The sequence below is a fragment of the Falco naumanni genome, chromosome 1 (assembly GCF_017639655.2).
Source record: "Falco naumanni isolate bFalNau1 chromosome 1, bFalNau1.pat, whole genome shotgun sequence".
Taxonomy (NCBI): Eukaryota; Metazoa; Chordata; class Aves; order Falconiformes; family Falconidae; genus Falco; species Falco naumanni.
This window is the reverse complement of record NC_054054.1, coordinates 94,170,167-94,189,257: the sequence shown is the minus strand read 5'-3', so window position 1 is coordinate 94,189,257 and position 19,091 is coordinate 94,170,167. Positions and strand designations below refer to the sequence as shown.

The following is a 19,091-nucleotide window of genomic DNA, read 5'->3' as shown; positions in this document are numbered from 1 at the left end:
ATCCATAAGTTGTGTGAGACTATTTCCTCGCTGGGTTGGGTTTTCGGCAGCAGATGCCTTGGAATTACTGTTTAAGGCTGAGCTGCAGTGTGCCGTGCGGCAGGGGCTCACCTGAGGCCAGGGTGGTTATAACGCAGCACATCTAGAATGACCCAGGCTTAGTGCTAAGAAATATTTATTTAAAAAAATGAGGACACAGTAGATTATGCCAGTCACAGCAAATGATCATTAATCACATTTGTTCTTGAACAATAAATTATGACGTGGAGCATCGTGCCCTTTTGGAAGAGGTTGCTGTGGACGTATGCGCTGGGGAAGATGTAGGCACAGGTATTTTCTAGCTCCTGATGTTCACAACAGCAATTTTCAAGCAAGAAGGTGCCGTGCTGAGGTGGCTCCAGCATCCTGCCCCCTCTGGGCTTTTAGTACAAGGAGCAGTGTGGGAGAGAGGAGCCCGCGAGCACCTGGATACAGTACTGGGAAATGCTCTTAATGCACAGGAACAGACAAAACATGAGATATAAATATTACCACGTGGTCACAGAGGTGGAAGTAGACTAAATACTAAGTTCCGACATCCAGTTTGCTTTTGATCTCTTCAGATGTTTCATCACATTTTTTGCAACATATGTTACCAAGTCTAAAGCAGGGTATGAAAATGTAAAAAACTACATTAGAATCAATATTACTTGGTTAATTAGGTAAGAAAGACTACTCTGACTTGGTATGGTACAGTTACAATATTTGGTCTCTGAATTTTTTTTTAAAAAACATGAGTTTCACAGTATCAAAAGTGCTTATTTAAAAGAAATGTAGTGTAACAACAGTGATTAACATTGTTGCATTTTTGATTATGAATAATTTAGTGGATGTAAAACAGGTTACTGCAGCATTTCAAAAAATTGAACAGTGCTCAGCTTACATAATTTCTTTTATCTTCATAACAATAAATATAAATAAATTTACAAATAGTAATACTGCCTAGCACAAGAATAGACAGAAGCACAATACACAAGACTATAAACAAATCTAATATTTTTTTAAAAAAAACCTAAAGATCGGCATAATTCCTAAACTCTTCTAGCCAGCAATCAGTTTAATAATTCAGTAGTACCACTTCCTTCATGGGGTAAGGACTTTGTTTTTTAAACCTAGATAGAACAGTTGTCTGCTATGGGTTTGATATTTTCACTTTTAGTATTTTTCCTCCTTTTTCCTACCTCATAACAATAAATTAACAAGGGTTAAGTTGGAAAACTGTTAGTGGTGCAAGTGTCTCTAGAAACTGTGTGTGGTCTTTGCTCCATGGCAATAGTTATTTGGTAATTTAAGAAAAAAGGATATACATGGTACATGATCAATCATTTTGGACTCCAACTTGGTGCTGACCAGCCTATTGATTTGCGTTGCCTTCTGTGTAGGTGTCCAGATCACAGTGTTGATTAAATGGACTATTTTTTAGCTTAGTTACATTCTAGGAAAGTTCTTGCTGACTGATGCCTTCCAGGTTCTTCTTGAGAGCTCACGAGTCCTGCAACACAAATGTCCGTGCCCCTTCCTCGGTCTTGCCACAGGTGAAAGTGATTCTGCTGGTAACAGTTCGATTTCTTTTGGCATCACATGCTGTGTCCCAGTAAAGAGCCAACACGTTCCAAGCATCCGCAGGAGGAGCTCTGGTATTGCTTTCAGGTTGGATTTTAATGGCTGGGAGAAACTGGCCCCCGAGTCAGAGGTCCATGGAACGGTGCAAAACTCAGAGCAGAGCGATGGGTTTGTTGCCCTGGGAGTTCATGTACTGAGCTGCCGCTACGTTGTCCAGTGTCGTGTAGGTGGTATAAAGGCCGGTGACCTGCAAGTCTGAGAAGGAGTGATCACTGCCACTGGAGACAGGGGTGAGGCCGGGGGTGCCCAGGTCACAGTCTGAGAGGTGGAGTGGAGAGTTGCTGAAGGCACCCAGGGTATCAAGGCTGAAGCTGTCATCTTTCATTTCCTCCCATATATTACCTTTAAAAGATTAAATTCTGGTCACAGCAACACATCCAACCCACCCAGGCACCGTCTGTAGGGGTCAGTCGGTAACTAAAGGGCTTTTACCCACTGCTTAGGACAAGTGCTGCTTGCAGATGGTACCATTTCTAGTGCAAAGGCAGTCAGTGTGTCTGCTCCCCCAAATCCTCTGGTCCCAGCAGGACTCCAGACCTTTTCAGGCAGCATCTACCTACCATGTGTTAACCAGAAACCCAGGGGCCACGCTTGGCATTGCTGTAAGCCGGGGAAGTTTTCCTTTCACAGAAGGGGAAAACTAAAGCACGAGTAGAGCTGTGGTTTCCCACGGCAGAGGGATGTGGTGTCCCAAATCCAGCTAGCTAGACTTCCCTTACATCTTACATTTACTGCAGTGCCTGTGCTTGAGCCACGAAGGCAGTTTGCTCTCCCATCTAGCACGGGGCAGGCCAGGGAAGTCACGCTGCAGAGGCCAGCACCCAGTACAAGTTTTTAGCTCAGTTACAGCCCAGAGCATCGTGCTGAAGACCCTGGTTATATATTCAGTGACTACGTAACCACATAAATCAAGCCCTCCCCTACCCCAGCTTCCTTCTCCCATACCTTGCAATGCAAAATCCATAATGCTTGGGTCAAGGGCATCCACCTCTGTGTTCATGTCTGTTGTCATGCTCAGGAAGTCCGGAGGCGCACGTCCCATGGGATGGTGGGGAAGAGGGCTGTGGCTCATGTCAGGCAGAGTGTGGAGAGGAGGTGTTTGTGCAGGTGCTGGTGAGTCTGGGGCGATGCGAGCCTGGGTCTGAATCTGGTGATGCAGGGGGATGGACTGCAGCGAGAGCGTCATGATCGGCTGAGGCTGCAGCTGGGAGATGGAGATTCGGCCTTGGGCTGCTGCCATGTGGTTCAGGGTGGAGATCTCTGGCTCTGCCTGTTTGCTGGGCCGCCTGCAGTTCTCAGGTCTGTCAGTGATCAGCTTGTCTAGCTCCTCTGCACAAGCGATACCCATTCCCAAGGAAGAAAAGAGACAGTTTAACCCATTTGTTCAAGCAGGGCCTGGCCAAAGCATTTCACAAGTGAGCACAGCCACACACTTTTGCAATAAAACTGAACAGGTAGTGTCTGTCACTGTGACGAGATGCAGCACAGAAGGCAGGTTTCGACTGTGCAGAGAGCAAGGAAATGCCACCTACTTCCCTACCCTTAGCTTGTACCCTTCTTGACTCCCTTAGAGCTAAAGAAACAATTGCATGGGACTTCACAGAGCAATTAAGTCACTGCTGATGGCAGCTGACCCACAGATGCAGGTCTAAGCATCCTCAGTAGGTCTCCTGCTCATCGGGATACCCTGACTTCTGCTTGTGTCTCAAATAAGATGCGCACAAGAGACTGCTGACAGTTGCAACTGCACTTTCGTTTTTAAGCAAAGGAGAACGTAATTTGTCATTGATTGTATGTTACAGATTTTGCAGCTAAAAAGTCTACTTGGTTTTTCCAGTATTAAGCTCCTGAAAAAAACCCATGTGTCTTCATAAATAGGAATGACAAAGCCTTAGTAAAGGGAGAGTTTTGCAGAAAAACAGGCAAAAAATTGCTAAAATGTGACTCTATGAATACTAACACCAGAGGCAGCATAACTCCTCAGAAGGGCTCAGAGATGCTAGATAGGTTATCATGGAAGAAAAAAACCCAAACATTTTGAAGCTGGGGACCGATTCGCACTAAGGGTCTCCAAAACCAGCTGTCAGTTCCGTGACCTCCTCCTGCTGCCATGTATCACCCTGTCACACAACCTCGGAGCCAGCAGCAATGACCTCATTCAGTGCAGAGCATGGGGTATTTCAGCCGAGCAGCTCAGAGGAGGCAGCTGTTGCAAGGCGTGAGAGCTGTGCACCGGCCAGCTCTGTTCCAACATATACCTTATTCCTTAAGATTCATGCATTCCTGGTCAAAAAGCCTTTCCCCCCGCCTTGCTTCTCACACGCATAGCAAAAGCGTAACATAAGCCCTACCTGGGTTAGCCATGCTCCTGTGAATAGCAGCTAAATCCTTCCGCTTCCACTTCTGCATCTCCTCTTCCATCTTGTCGATCTTGGCAGGATTGAGAGCCCACAGGCACCCTTTGCGAGAGGTGCCACTCATCTTGTTCTCCACCTTCTCAAAACACTTATTCAGAGACAGGTTGTGGCGCACAGAGTTCTTCCAGCCATCAGGAGCTGTCTGAAAGATGCAGGAGGATGTCAGTGAAATAAGCCATGAACAAAGTATTTGTGATGTTCTACTTCCACCCTTCAGGTGTGTGCCTACCTTGAAGTAGGGGAAGTGCTCCTTCATGAAGCTGTAGATCTCACTCACTGGGAGACTGCCTGTTCTGCTGTTCTTCAGCGCCATTGCAATCAAACAACTACAGGACAGAGAAATACAGGAAATGACGGATTGCATATACTTAGCCATCATGCCTTGTTCTGCTCTAGCAACCTCTGACCCACCTCTTAAGATACAAACAGCTGGCTGATCATGGGATTAATGTTCTCAGGTGCTCAGAAGTCACCCTTGTGATCCTGCAGATTTTACTCCTCTGCGCTATTACTCTACCTTTATGCTGTTGTCCAGGAACCAGTTTGCTTGTTCATTCCTGCTACCCCTCAGAAACAGCTTCCACAGAACTCCTGGACTGATGATGGGATTTTTGTTCTCTTTGAAAGGATCACACACTCTCAGGCTACCACACCTACGGTGTTGCAGTCATCCCAACACAGGCTGTAGGCAACACGTTCTTCTGGTCTCTACTCACCTATAGGAATAGATCGGCTTGGGGTAATGCTTTGGATGCAGTTCTTGGGCAGAGTGAGGAGCCAGGCGTGGCTGAGAATAGGGTGGCTGAGTCCCATAGGGTGTGTTGTAAATTGCTGCTGGGTTACACTGTATGCAGATGGAAAAGAAGGAAAATGTTGGATGCAGAATTTCCATGGGTATGTAGGTTTAGGGATATTTTACTGTTTTCCTTTTAAAAGAGTTCTAGATGTGATCTTAGCAGGTACTTCAAGACACAGACAACAAGCAAGTAACAGTACCTGTTGTGTGTTCTGTGCTAGGGCAAACACTTGCTGTGAATGAGGAGGAGGAAAGAGTTGTTGTTGTGTTTGTAAACTGGGGGACGGCTGCCCACCCACAGCATACTGGCTCATCTGCTGAGATAAAGACAACAGATGTGTCAGCCTTGAAATTACCAACATCTTTTCCTAAGAAGTGTTGCAATAATAAGCCATCAAGGCCTGCTCTTACATTTGCTCCGTGTGTTGAAATAGAATTCAGACCCAGGATTCCCTGTGGCAGGCTGGCCTGGACATGAATCATCGCTCCAGGTGCTCCTGTCGAGCGCATATTGCTTGCCACAGGACCTATTTCAGAGAAAGCAAAGGCAATGAATGTTTGCATGAAAGCACACTTCAGAAGAGAGAGCTGGCATTTATTTTTAATAGATGCAGTTGAACACAGCTAAGCTCTGGAGTGGATAATCACACCTCTCTGTGGCTTTCCATCCCAAAAGAACCAAGAGTATTTCACAAACTGCAAAGATGACATCAGCTGCTTCTAAAACTTGTTATGTAGGGAATGAAAGATGTCAGCTGTTTAACAGTCCACAGTGGTGTTACAGACACAGTATCTTACAAAAGAAAAAAAGAAAGAAAGAAAACATATTCAGCACTATCTGTACTCCAGAAAGATTTCTGCTCTAAAGCAAGCAAGATGATATGCTGAGCTCGCTCAGCAGAATGCCTTAGGGAACACGTGTGTTTACTTAAAGGATGTTCACACAAAGGAAAGGCGTTCAACGAACATATGCTGTAAGTCTGTATGAAGCAAACAGCTATGGGGTAAATAAGGTACTCTTACTTTTATTAATGTTGAAACAAACAAGAAAGACTAATTACCTAATTTCAAAGCTGTTGAAAACCTCTGAAGTGCAAGTCTTAAATACCTTGGCCCAAGTTCATGCAACAAGGCACCAGCAACTACACTGAGCAGAAATGCCAATCGGCTCCTAAGATCTCTGTTGTCACTGCTAGGGCTCTCTGCCTCTTGAAATGAAGGAAATGTATCAGTAATGTCCTTATCAGAAGACAACAGGCTCCAGGTCTTCTGACAGGAAGCAAAATGTAATGCACTTAAAAAGAATCTACTATTAGGAAAGCTAGCCGGGGGGGGGGGGGGGGGGGGGGGGGGGGGGGCGGGGAAGAAAGGAGGAATAATGTTGTGTTGCCACTTAAAGAGCTGTTATTTAACATCCTGACAGTTTACCTGTCTGTTGTAGCATTGCATTCTGGGCACCAAGGCTAAAATCCATTCTTCCACTGGCCATCTGTTGTAACCGAGGCACATCAACAGATGTCAGCCACGACAAGGACTGTAAGTCACTGGGGAGGTCATCTTCACTCAGCTGGGAGGGGTCAGAAGCTAAGAGTCTGCAAAATAGCATGAAAGGTTAGCAGAGAGCGGAGATGCTGCTACACTGTCCCCAGTAAGGGGAGATGACTGGGATGCCAAAGCTCACGGAGATCAGCGGGGAAAATGCACCAGGCTGGGATTCCGTTTGCAGAATTCAGATGCGACCTTTGGTTTCACAGCTGGCCGGTTACTGTTGCCCTTTACCTAACCGCATGTTCCTTCCTACAGTTTGAAACATTTTGGTTAAGAAAACTTATTGTGCAGTATTTGTAGGGGAAGAAGGCATGAGAACCCAGAAGAGAAACTGCCTAGGAAAAAACCCAAAGCTGATACATTATTTTCACATGTGTCAGAAACATGCGCATGTTTGGCCTTGATGTAGAAGAAACCCATCAGGACTTTTAACCTGATTCTAACCTCATTTAAGCTGAATTTAACCTAATTTTGCATTAACCTTGAAATTCAGTGACAAGCCAGCCTCAGAAGGAGTTTCTGTGCCTAGCTGTTCAAGGACCCATGTATGCTGCTGGATTGAGCACCTGGGGAGAGGGGTTTTCCCAGCCACTGTGTCCTGTCGGTGGGGACAGATCAGCGGCGAGCTGCTGCATGAGCAAAACTTTACAGAATGACCTGGTGATCTCTTCCATTCAGATACATGAAGTTGTTGATACTTAACAAGGAACCATGAAGCATACAAAACAATTTTTTGGGTGGTTTTTGACATATGAAAGGATCAGAATGAAAACCTAGTGACTGAATGCACAAGAACACCCAGCCTGCCTTCAGCAACAAACCCGAGGTGTAACGATGACAGGCTGCTTTTGGTTTAAAGCTCCATTTTTGACACATGCTTCATCCCACCTGTTTTGTTTTGCTTCTGATAAAGTGCGTGGTACAAAACTGAAATATTGGCATATATTTACAGTACTCAAAAATCCCTGTGTGGTCAAAACTCCCGTTAAGGTCAGTAAAAGAGCTATTGCAAATGAAGGGTTTAACTACTTTTGCTTATGTTAAACATTATTACAGAAGTCATGGGTATCTTGAGGAGTAAACAATAATGAGAACACATCAGGAAGTTATTGTTAGATACCTGGGGTAAACCCAAAGGGATTCAGATCCAGGAAAACATATTTCTCTTTCAGAGGAACACAGTTTAGTTGGATGTAGTTGATTTTGCTCTCAAAACAAAGGCTTTAAAGAGCTCTCTTATAGATGTCTTAAAGCCAGCTGCGTGGTACTAACGTACGTTTGTTGCCAAATGACAACGCAGAAGCCTTAAATAAATCTGGTCTCTTGCTGAAGCATCTTTTATGTTTAACACGATTCTAAATCAGCTTAAAAGAACAAGGCAGAACTCTAGGGCCTGGCTGCCTAGGAGCTTTCAGCTCTTCTATTCATGATTTCCAGAAACTCGTATCAAAGTTCCCTAAACTATTTTGTGGGAGATCTTTAAAGCAGAATGTAATTTATTTGTTTGTAAAAAGATTTTGAAAAGAAGAAAAGGAAGCAAAAAACCCCTACACATGACCAGAAGCCAAAAGCTCAAATCCTGGCCAAAAAAAATCTTCAAATCTCTCCCCCAGCCTACCCTGTTTTCTTTCTCCTACTGTAGTTATAGTGCAATAATTAGCATTGCCATGGTTACCGCTGTTCAGTTATTTTGTGAGGCCTGGGACTTAAATACATAAAAAGACTATCAGGTGACGGCTCTCCCGGCCTGCAGATTGGCTGGATTGGAAGTAAACAAGGGCATTAAATGATTTGAAAACTGGGCAGGCTCATGTCGTTTGCAACAGTTGGGCCCATTCATGGGAAGCCGATAACCCATTGTGCCGCCAACGACTGCTGCCCGGTGGCACGTGGCCCCGATTGTTTTTGGGATTCTTGCTTAATTGTTTTTCCCCCCCTCCTCCTTTTTACAAACTTCACATTAATCTGGCTGAATGACAGCCGACACACAACACACATCCACATGCCATCTGGCACCCCAGGTCCCTGCCAGTCCTTCCAGACAAGTCAGCTCCTTCAACAAATAACGGGGTCAGATGGGCGGTGAGGGTCAGCACCCACTGCACACGCCTCCTGTCAGGCAATGAATCCGCCACATGCCCTCACCGCTGCTCCGCGTGGGACGAGCATCTCCGCACTGGAGGACCGCGGCAGTCGTGGTGGTGCTCAGCAGACTTCCCAGCTTTAGCTTTTTGGGGAAACCAAGGTCTCTGCTTCGCACTCACTCTAGATGCATGCATCCTGGTGCTCCTCCTAGGTGTGGGGATGCCTGGCGATGCCCTGGGCACACTCAGATGCCATCAGAAGCTTGCACTACAACTCTGCTCCTTGCCAGTTAGCATCAGGCAGCGTACCCCTCTCCGCAGCCTCGTGATGTGGTCCCTCTCACACAAATGCTGCAGATCCAAATGGGGGCACGGAAGGTGACTGAACTCTTAAGTTGGTATAAGAGTCATTAGGCTCTATTTTAAACGGGTACAAAGATGCAATAATACATAATAACTAGACCAGTGTGGGGGCCAGCTCTGTTTCCAAGGCAAAGATGCTTCCTTCCCTTCCCCATCCTAGCATGGCATGGCTGTTTGAATTTCAGTTTACAGCTCTTTTAAAATCCCCTCTGGCTGTTCCCTTACACATTTTTTTAAATGGATTTGTTAGCTGTCAGAATAACTGCTTTCATTAATAATGGGGAAAAAAAGTATATTTCATCAGAATACAATATTTCACATTTAAGAATTATTCTGCAGGTTGCCTTTAAAACTAATGTTGAAATTTCATGTGTCTTAAAAAAGGTGAAACTGCTTAAAGTATGCCCATCGCTGTCTGACTGAGGTGTTTGAAATGCCCAGATGTCTTCTGCAGCATAAAACCAGCTTATCTCACAATACACAGGCTCAATGTGTGTCCTGCTTTTAGTGAAAAAATGCTAATCTAACTGCCTCTGAAAAGAGAGCTATGCGCACAGTAATACCTAATGTTTTAATCTCATAGAGTTCAATCTTTCTGACCTGAAAAATTGCCTGTGCCAAGACAACTACAAATATATAAGTACATATTGTAATGTTATGTGTACTTTGATTCTGTTCCCCTCCACCACCCTTTTGGCCTCACGTTTGAGGGTAAACTTCAGGAGTCAGAGATCCTGTCTTTAGATGGGTGTTCACAGCCCCTGGCACAATGGGGCACTGTAGTAAAAGCAGCCATTTCCTTTCAATGCATGTAAATGAGATAAATAGTGGTATGCTATAATTAATGCACACTACTGAAACTGTCCCCAGCTGCACATTCCCCAGGGCTGTCTGGTATATACGCTGAACTACTAAACCCCTATGAAGAAAAGGTTACAGTCACACCAACCAAATGCATTGCAAACATGGTATCATTTTTTAAAGGTGTGGTGAAATTATGCTACTCTGGTCTTACCCCTCTCCTTCTAGATCTCTGCAGGAAAACACCCTTCTGTTTCCATGTGTTTCTTACCCTAGAAAGGCACCTGCCCTAGCAAGAATCCACATCATGTTGAGGATTTAAGTCCCAGCTCTCCTTTAGGTATCAGAGGATGCTGGCCTCCTGTGGAAAGTGCCCTGAGAGCTATGATAAGTATGATACAGAAATGCTCAGTGGTAGCGTTAGTCTTTGCTATCTGATCTATCATGCACTGCCCGAAACACCTATCTCATCAGGGCAATAGATTTTTGCCACCAGCCCACCTGCCCAAAGATTACTTTTCCAGATTCAGAAAAAATGCCCCTTGGAATGAAACTCTTTTCCAGATCTCCTGATACTGAGCTCCAGACCTTCCTGCAGCCACTGGAGGAGAAACTGGACTCCAATGCAGGTTGCGCATCTGACAAAGCTCACCAGAGCTTGTCAGCAGTGTAAAATCATCAGTCAGATGGACCTAAAGAGAGCTTTGTTTTTTTCCCCCCCATCAAGTACATCCTGCTGGCACGACAGCTAGCTAGACGGAATTAAATTCATTCTTGGCATAACCTTGTGGGAATCTGCAACGAACATTAGAGTTGAATTTGAATCTATATTCACAGATCAAACTTTACCATCTTTCCTCACACTGAGCTGTTCTAATGAGCTGGATCTAAGGCAGTGCAGAAACCGCTGTCAAGGTGAACTATCCACTTCTACATTGGCAAACGCCGTGGTATGGTAAACTTGTCTGGAGACTACAGGGACCATCTCCTCAACGGTATCATAGAATAGTCCTCCAGATAAGTCTGTTAAGATTAAAGGAGAGCTCACCAACGACAGGCATACCTGAAGATATTTTGTCTGCAAATAGATTAGCCAATAACTGGGTGTTTCGGTTTAGGATACAGTGTGTAGAATTACAGATTTCTCTCCGTATTGCACCACTCACACTTCAGAGAACTCTGTTTGTTTTCTCTGGAGTCCATCCCTAAAAGACACAAAGCACCCAAACTGGTTGATGCTGTAGGGTGAATCTAATGCTACAGGTTCTCTCAAAGGGCTTAGCATGTCGTGGCAACTCATCATTGCCTCCGTCCAAAACACTGCGGTTGCGTTTGGCATATTAAACTGCAACCAGTTCTAAGACATCTCTCACCCAAGGGACAGTTTTTATTATCATTGCCACCACTGACATCTGAGCTTTTTGCCTATGCTTAGGTAATACAACTGTTCAACAAGTAGGAGCAATCAGGGGTGGCAGATTCTTAGTTGTTTGCAATGGTTTATCTGGCATGAATGACAATTGAACAGGAAGAGTGGTAAGAAAACCTCTTCTTGAAGTGGTGATGAGAAACTGTTTTCTTTTGTCTGAGGTTACGTGATGTCCTCAGAAAAAAATGCAGTGGTTTCTCATATGTAAAACAACACAAGGAAAATATTTATGTTTTGTGATTCTTTAGCTGTCTCCATGGTGAGAAGGATTCTCTGTTTTATTGAAGGAGTCAGCTTCACCACCTCCTATTGTCCTCACTTCATCTGCTCTGTTCCTTCCCTCTACACACTTCGCTTCCCATCTTCCACCCTTGCAGGTGCTTTTCCCTGCACTAGGTTCTGTTTTCCACAATCACAACCACTTGCCTCTCTCCTCCCTGTTTCTGCTCCTCTCCTGCTTCAGCCAGCAGCTCTCACTGCTGCTTTTGGTCTGCGATTCCTCTCTGCCTCTTGAAGGCAAACCACCCACCCGGTCCCAAGCCACCAGCCTGCCTTTCTCCTCCCTGCCTTCAAATTCTTCAAGTAATTTCTGGAAATAAGAACAGCAATTAGGCAGCTTTCCAGGTACAACCAGAGAGTCCCTCCTCAGCTACAGCTCAAGAAACTTTGGATTATAGGAACAAAAACCAGTGAGGAAAAAGCAAATAATATGATTACCCTGTCAGGTGTTGCTGTTCTCCTTTTCTTACACCAGAAGAATCTTCAGAATGAAGATTACATCTTCATTCTTCAGAATGAAGAAGATTACATCTTCTTACATCTTCAGAATGAAGATGATTCTCCAAAAACCTTCTGTAAAGGTACTTAGCACTAATAGAACAGGCTATAGATGTGCTCCTGGAGACTTTTATACATTTCAGCTCTGAGTTTCACAACTCATCATTCACATTACATCATTTTGGTACGGGATGAAGGGAAACTGAATTACAAGTGACCTACATGATATGCTTAAGCCTAAGAGGAAGTTAGCAGCGATGTCAGCACTCTACCCCCAGCCACTTGCTTCCTGCTGTGCTTTACCCACATAACCATCCCTAGGTGTGGATTTGCCAAACACAGCCAGTATCTGCGACTGCAATCTGTTTTGTTCAAAAAATCAACCCACCAACCAAAACCAAAACCTGTGACTAATGTCAAAATAACTTCTCCTCAATACAAAAAATGTGTTGAGCTACCAGGCACTACAGGAATGTTTTATATTAATGCCAGGAGCATTGTCTACCTGGAAAGCTGTTTTTCCCTTTAACATTGCTTCAGCTGCTGTTTGTTAGCACTGAACTGATCTACCTGCCTGGGATGTTGTGTAGTTATTTACTCCAGTGTAAAGGGATTATAAAATATACTACTCTTGGTTTTGCACTGTTGTAAGAACCTGTCTCAATTGCATTATTTGCTGCTGCAGTCATGCAGCAATTCTGCTTTCCACACGTAAGAGATTTTTAGAACAGGTGCTTTAAAAAGTAAGAGTGGTGTGCCATGAGCCACTGAGATCTCACAGGGATACTGAGAAAGTACAAACTCCTTTTCTGTTTCCTTGTTTTGAAGGGGGGGGGGGGGTGGTCAAGCACCATTCATGAGGTAAGATACGAACTCCGTTCTGGTTTCTCTGGAGGCAGCCGAGCCTGGGAAGCCTGCAAGATATTGCCTGGGAACAAACCAGCCCTTCCCATCTCTGCCTGCAACTGCAAGACAATTTGAGGAGCAAGGGCCACAATTTTTTATTAATTCCGATTAGCACATTTCAGGAACTGCATAGGAAAGAGTTGAGCTAATCCACTTAAATCAATCCACAGTGGCCTGAGTTTGACTGATTCCTAGGAGGTTTCTCACATTTTTTTGAAAGAATGAAGCAACTACTGTGATGAAATTCCTCCGACACATTGAGTCATTATCTCACTCCCTGTCAGACACACATGGTGTCAAGGGAATGGACACTGACATTTTCTTCAGGAACAATTACGGTTTCGTTAGTTATGCATTTGTAACCTTTTGTCTGCAGAAATGTCCTTCATGCAAACTCCCAGACTCCATCCATCCCCAGTGGTGACAGCCAGGAGTTGTGAGATGTAGCTTGCTCTCCAGAAACCAAAGTGCAAAACCAGATATGAGAGTACCACTTAGGGAGCTAAAATGTACCGTGTATCATAAAGATAGAGACTTTCCACCTTTTTCACCACTATAATGCAGTCATGTCCAGAATGCATGGAATACAGCAGTTGCATGTCTATGTGTCTCGATATGATTTTATGCTAACATAAAGCAATTATTACAGAAAAAAATTAATCAGACTATCTAATGAGCTAATGAATATAGACCCATTTTTTAAAGAACCAAAGGGACAATTAAAATGGGGTGGAAGAGGATATAGTCTACTAATATGTTGAACAATTAACGACTGAGTAACACCTTTTGATCAAAAAGATATCTATTTAAAACTTAATTCCTGATTAACATGTATAGGAAATTCATTGCAAGGTCTTCAAAATACTACATAAGGCTTCTGTCAACTGGAAATGCATAGTAATATAAAGAAGCAGAAACATGGTCCTTACAGAAACTAATGAGCTGCAAAACATGAAGTTGATGTATCATGTTGATCAGGGTTAGCTTTACATCTTAAGTAATGTTATTTCTTCAAATAGAATTATAGATTTTAGTTATTTCTTTCAGAATATAGATGCCACATTGTTACCTAAACTGATTAGGTGCTTCCTTAAATTTGGATTCTCACATATGCCAAATAATCCACAGCAAGTTACTCCTTGTCTCCCTTATAATGGCCTGGGGTTTATGTCATGATCTATTATAGAATATGTAACAAACCACACATAACTGTACCTAGTTTGGGAATGGGATAGTGCCTGAGAAAAATCAGCATGCTGGTACATCTGAAAACCACGAATGTTGAATTAGGATAATATTGAGCCTTCTTTGGGAGAGAACTTAAAGGTCTATAAATGTTTCTGCAGTCTTAGCCCAGGCCCACCTTGGCCTTGCATTGCGCCCCTGGGGTTTCTGTTGCTCAAGCTCTGCATATTAAATCTCATTCTACACTTACATGTACATCACAGTAAATCTTTTACTTCTCTTGCACTGGCTCAAACTAGACGGCAAAAGGATAGATTGCAGGCTTCAGCTAAAAATATCGCTTGAAGACCACAGCATTCATGAGCTGAAGAACCTTTTTTCTCTGAGACCAGCTCCAAGTCCACTGAAGACCATGGGAGCTCTCCGCTAATTTAGTAGCCTTTGCATTGGTTCCTATAATTTACATAGCTTTGTGCTGAAATTACCATAAGCAGGCCACTGCATAATAAACTTGTAGTCTGCCTATTGCTTTGATTAAAATGTCAAAATATTTACAGTAAAACATAATTTTAGATTATTAATTACAATTAACAAGAATAAAGCATTAAAGGTTGAAAAATCCCAGTGTGTTACAACTCCCTACTTTTATTCACTGAAACCTAAAATCAAATCATTAGAAATATTTTTCTACTACAATTATGAAAATATTGAAGGTAAAAGTATTTTGTCTGGGAAGCTAAGACAGGCATCTGCTAATATGAAGTATTACTTTGTATTGGTAGCCAGGCAGTGACAGCACCATAAAAAACACAGGCATCGGAGGAGATAGGATGGCCCTTAATCATTCCTGGACAGCATGGTGGTTTATATCCCACAGCCGCATTTCTAAAATCATTTTACTATGGCGCAAATAGTCCCTGGACTTTGCATAGCAGTCTTGTCCTTATCACTGCTTTATGTGCTACATAAAATGTACTATAGATGCTTCAGATCCACAGAATTCAAAGATCTGCTAAAAATCAGGGATTTTTTCCCCTTGTCCATTAAAAAAAAAAAAAAAAATCCCATAGTTACACACTGTAAGCATAAGCTGCATGAAAACTTATCGGTATTTGCTGATTTGATCCCCTGCTTACACGCCCACACACTCCCCTCCCTTTTCAATGTTTCCTCCTGCACACTCACAGGAAAGCCTGGTCTCCTCCAAGTCCAACTGTCCCATTGAAAGATTCCAAGTGAGACAGAAGAGTATTCTCAGCGCAGCCCCAGCCTCCCACTCACTAATTGGAGGCCATTCCCCATTTTGTGGAGCCTTGATGCTCCCCCATGGAGAACTCGGGACTGTGGGTTCCAGTCTCGGACTGTGGTGACAGCAGGAGAGTAAACAGAGCTGATAGAATTTGACAGGTCTATTCTTTTCTTAAAATCATTCAGTCTAAAAGATTTTCTTTTACATAATCCAAAGTGTTTTCTCATGAAGTAGGACAAATACTGCTCTGCATTTATGGTGCAGTTCAGATTTTATGCATTTTTATCAGAATTTTCCACTATTAAATGAGGTCAAATAATTCATTTTAAAGCTGCATTAAAGAAATTGCAAGCGGGTTAAAAACTTTAGAGAACTGGGTTCTTTGAGTTCAAAATGTTTAGTAGGGAACTGAAAGTAGTTTTTAAAAGCAGCTGACTCCTGAATAAAAGAAGAATCTTTTACAATTCCTTTACTGGCAGTAAGATAAATCCTACCTTTCTCCCCCCAAAAGGAGTGGGGTTTTTTTCTGCAGCTATGAGTTAAAGAATAGTTCCCTCCATAGAAAGGGTCTTTGTTAAGGTGGTATGTTCTTCAGGGTACTGAAGATACAGGCTGAAATATAAGTACCCAGATGTCTCTCTCATACGCACCCTTCATTAATTTATTTACAAATATTTACATAGCCAACAAAAAAAGCCTAGAGCAAACAGTGCTTCAGTAAACAGCAAAACAGAGCTCCACAAACCTTTTTCCACAGTGCCGTCAGAGAGTATAACAAATCACTTGTTGAGCTGCAAGAGGCTGCAGCGCAGTGTTTGCATTTTGAATAGAGAGAGGCTGATAGAAGAATACCTGCGGCAGACCACGTTTACCCATAGAAATGGGTGAGAACACCCTCAGGCTGGGAGGAAGGCGATCGTCTCTCACTCCTCATTTTAAAACACGAAAGTAATTATTTATTGATTTGTTTTTTACTGTGAGAACTGGATCGTGTTCTGCTATTCTGTATTTCTTGGAACTTTGCATCATGTGACAAGATGTAACCTAACTTAACCCAGTGCACTGTAATTCATGCAGAGCTATCCCGTGACTTCTAACAATTCTTTGAAACGATAAAGGGATGCGCAGTGGTACATAGGTAAATTATCAAAGGCTGTTGACAAACCCGGGTTTGTTCCCACTGCTATTAGAAGCCCTTTGACATGCCAGTGCTTTGGAGTACTACATAAGTACTCATTTTAATGAAAAGCTCTTCTAGTGTCTATTGCACTTGATTCAGTCTCTCCATGACTGCTTCATAACAATGCAAAATGTGACCTGAAAGGGAACTTTTAAATAATTGTTATTTAATAGGAACATCCTTCTCTGGCAATGCTTGTACAGTAGAGAGAGTTTACTGGAAGGTCAGCCCAAGGCTTTGAAGGTGCATTTATCAAACGCAGTTTAGTACCAAAATACTTTAAATGGGAATGCTTCTGGATAAGTAATGCATTGTAACTGTTCACCAGCTTGGAAATCTAATTTAGAGTGGAGAAATAATGCATCTAACTTTAACAAACAAAAAAACTTGATTTCTATATGCTAAGGGTTGGGGTTTTTTTGTGAAGCAATGAGAAAACAACATCAGTTAGCAGGCTGTGACAGTGCAGCGCGTATTTTTGAAACGGATAAATGCCTCACCTGTACTCCTGTGAAGGGTGGTGATTTTGCCCTGAATTCCTAATGATTCCTGACATTATGGACGGGATATCACTTTCTATCATCTCCTTGGCAAAAGAGAAGAGAACAGAGAGCAGCAGTTCAGGCAGCAGTAGCTATCCAGCACTTCAGCAGCGGGCAGGAGGCACCGAAATCCCATCTGAAACCCAGGATTAGAGGGAAGTAAAGCCCGGTTTACGTTACCTTTACCTCCAGCCGCGCTGGTTTTATTTGGGCCAGGCAATGCAGTGAAATATTTCAGGGGCGCAAAAAAACCCCAAACAACAAAACAACTAACCCCCCCCCCCCCCAAAACCCCCAACAAACCAACCCACCCCAAACCCCAAAATCCCAGGCTCGGGATGGGAACCTTGCGCCTGATAGAGGGAGCATCCCCCGGCCGCAAGCACGGCGGGGGGTCAGGGGGCGGTGGGTGCCCGGAGGCCCCCAGCCCCCGGCAGCGCTCCCGTCCCGGGGCTGCCCGTAAGCTGCCCCCGGAGCCCCGCGGAGCGCCGGGGCGTTGGAGCGGCTGTGCGGCCGCGGCCCGGGGGAGCGGCGAGCCCGGGGAGCCGAGCCCCGCCGCCCGCCCAGCCTCCTCAGGCGCTGCCGGGCCCTTGGCGCCGGCCGCCCGGTAACGCAGGAGGGTCCCGCCGCCCCGCAACCCGGCCTGCCCGCACCTCCCGGCTCCTTCCACAAACCTGGCGGCGCCGGGGGGCCCGGCCGGAGCTCCGCGGCTGCGGGGTCTCCCTCTGAGGGCCTGGGGGACGGGATGAGCGGGGGGCGGGGGGGGGGGACGGGGACGGACACGGGACCAGCGCTGGCCCTGAGGGGGGACGGAGCCGGCGGCGGCTGGGAGCCGCGGCGAGTCGGCGGCGGGGCCGGGCTCCAGCCCGTTTTTAAATTTCCCTCTCAGGAGCTGTCCAGCCTGGAGCATGCGCGGCCGGGGGCCGCCCGCAGGGTCAGGGCCGGGGCAGGGCCGCGGAGCGCCGCGTTTCCCGGCAGCCGCCGCAGTGCTGCGCGCCCCCCGCGCCCCCCCCCAGAGCCGCCCCGCGGGACCGGGCTGTGAGGAGGGCGAGCCGGCTGGGCAGGGGGGTGGAGAAGAAAAAGGCAAAAAAAAAAATCAAATTAAAAAAAAAACAGCACCACAACTTCTTGCAACTTTCCAGAGGGAGGAGGAAGGGGGACCCACCCACCGCGGGCACCGGCGGTTTGAGCGGGAGGGGGGAGTAGATGTGTGAGGGGAGCGGGGCGGCCCCGCCGGAGCTGGGGCCGCGCCTCGGAGGGAGCCTGCGCCGGTGTCCGCCGGGCCGCGGCGGGAAGGGGTGTGGAGGCAGCGCTGGGGCCGCCTCTCCCCGCCCGCCTTCCCCGCCGCCGGGCCCCGGCCTCCCGCTCCCCGCCTCTCCGCGGGAAGGTGCCCGGGAGCGGCCGGCCGCCTTCCCTCAGGCGGGCCCGGCGGCGGGCTGGGAGCCGGGGCCGCCTTCGGCCGAGGCGGGAAGGCGCCGTCCCGCCCGCCCCGCCGCCTCCTGGGCGCTGAGGGGCCGCGGCGCGGGGCGCTGGCCTCCGGCGGGGAGCAGCGGCTTGGCGGGCGGAGAGCGGGGCCCCGTCCCCATGGCGGAGCTCGCCTGCACCCGGGGGCGAGAGGGGCCTGCCCCGCCGCGGGGCGGAGGGCAGCGGGCTCCCTGCCTGGCGGGGCAGCCATGGGGCTCCCGGGGCGCTGGGGGTGCAGGGAGTCTGGCAGACGTGGGTGCCTTTATTTATCCGAGTTAACACACGAAAAATAAACAGGAAACAGAAGAAGTCGTTCTGACAGCCATACTTTCATGTCCTCTTTCTCCAGAGGCTTTTTCAGTGCGGTGCACTCCTCCACGTAGCGAGGTCAGACGGTAAAGGTTCAGGTGGCGTTATCTCAGAGTGCCAGAGAGATGGGGATGGAACCGCGGTCAGGCCCTGTGTCAGCCAGCGTCTGCCCCAGAAACTATCAGCCTGGACTTGCTGGCTCTTTGAGGCCGGATTTTTCCTGAGGACGGATTTTACCCATCATCAAACCAGGTACCAGCCTTACTTGTCATGAAGGGTGGCCTTCACATGAAAGCTGTCTGAAATCAGCCATGAAACTGGGTCGTTTGGGCTCTCCATAGCAAAGCATAAATCTGGAAATGCTTTAAATACACTTGCA

General features: G+C 46.0%; 1 protein-coding gene across 1 annotated transcript; it reads right to left on the bottom strand.

The window, feature by feature from the left end:
- Nucleotides 1-186: 186 nt before the first annotated feature.
- On the bottom strand, nucleotides 187-17,049 carry FOXN4 (forkhead box N4). Its single transcript, XM_040607865.1, has 9 exons — nucleotides 16,898-17,049; nucleotides 6,304-6,467; nucleotides 5,287-5,402; nucleotides 5,076-5,189; nucleotides 4,796-4,923; nucleotides 4,309-4,405; nucleotides 4,014-4,221; nucleotides 2,608-2,991; nucleotides 187-2,004 (listed from the first exon to the last, which is right to left on the bottom strand). Exons 1-9 carry the CDS (start codon nucleotides 16,978-16,980, stop codon nucleotides 1,754-1,756), a joined length of 1,545 nt encoding a protein of 514 aa, XP_040463799.1. The 5' UTR covers nucleotides 16,981-17,049; the 3' UTR covers nucleotides 187-1,753.
- Nucleotides 17,050-19,091: the final 2,042 nt, after the last annotated feature.

What these genes read in the sequence shown, in the direction of transcription:
- FOXN4 (XM_040607865.1), bottom strand. Translation starts at nt 16,980, where the DNA reads ATGATAGAAAGTGATATCCCGTCCATAATGTCAGGAATCATTAGGAAT. An exon ending in TAGCACAGAACACACAACAG is followed by an intron (nt 4,924 to 5,075) that starts GTACTGTTACTT and finishes ATCTGCATACAG; the next exon opens with TGTAACCCAGCAGCAATTTA. An exon ending in TATGGATTTTGCATTGCAAG is followed by an intron (nt 2,005 to 2,607) that starts GTATGGGAGAAG and finishes AATCTTTTAAAG; the next exon opens with GTAATATATGGGAGGAAATG.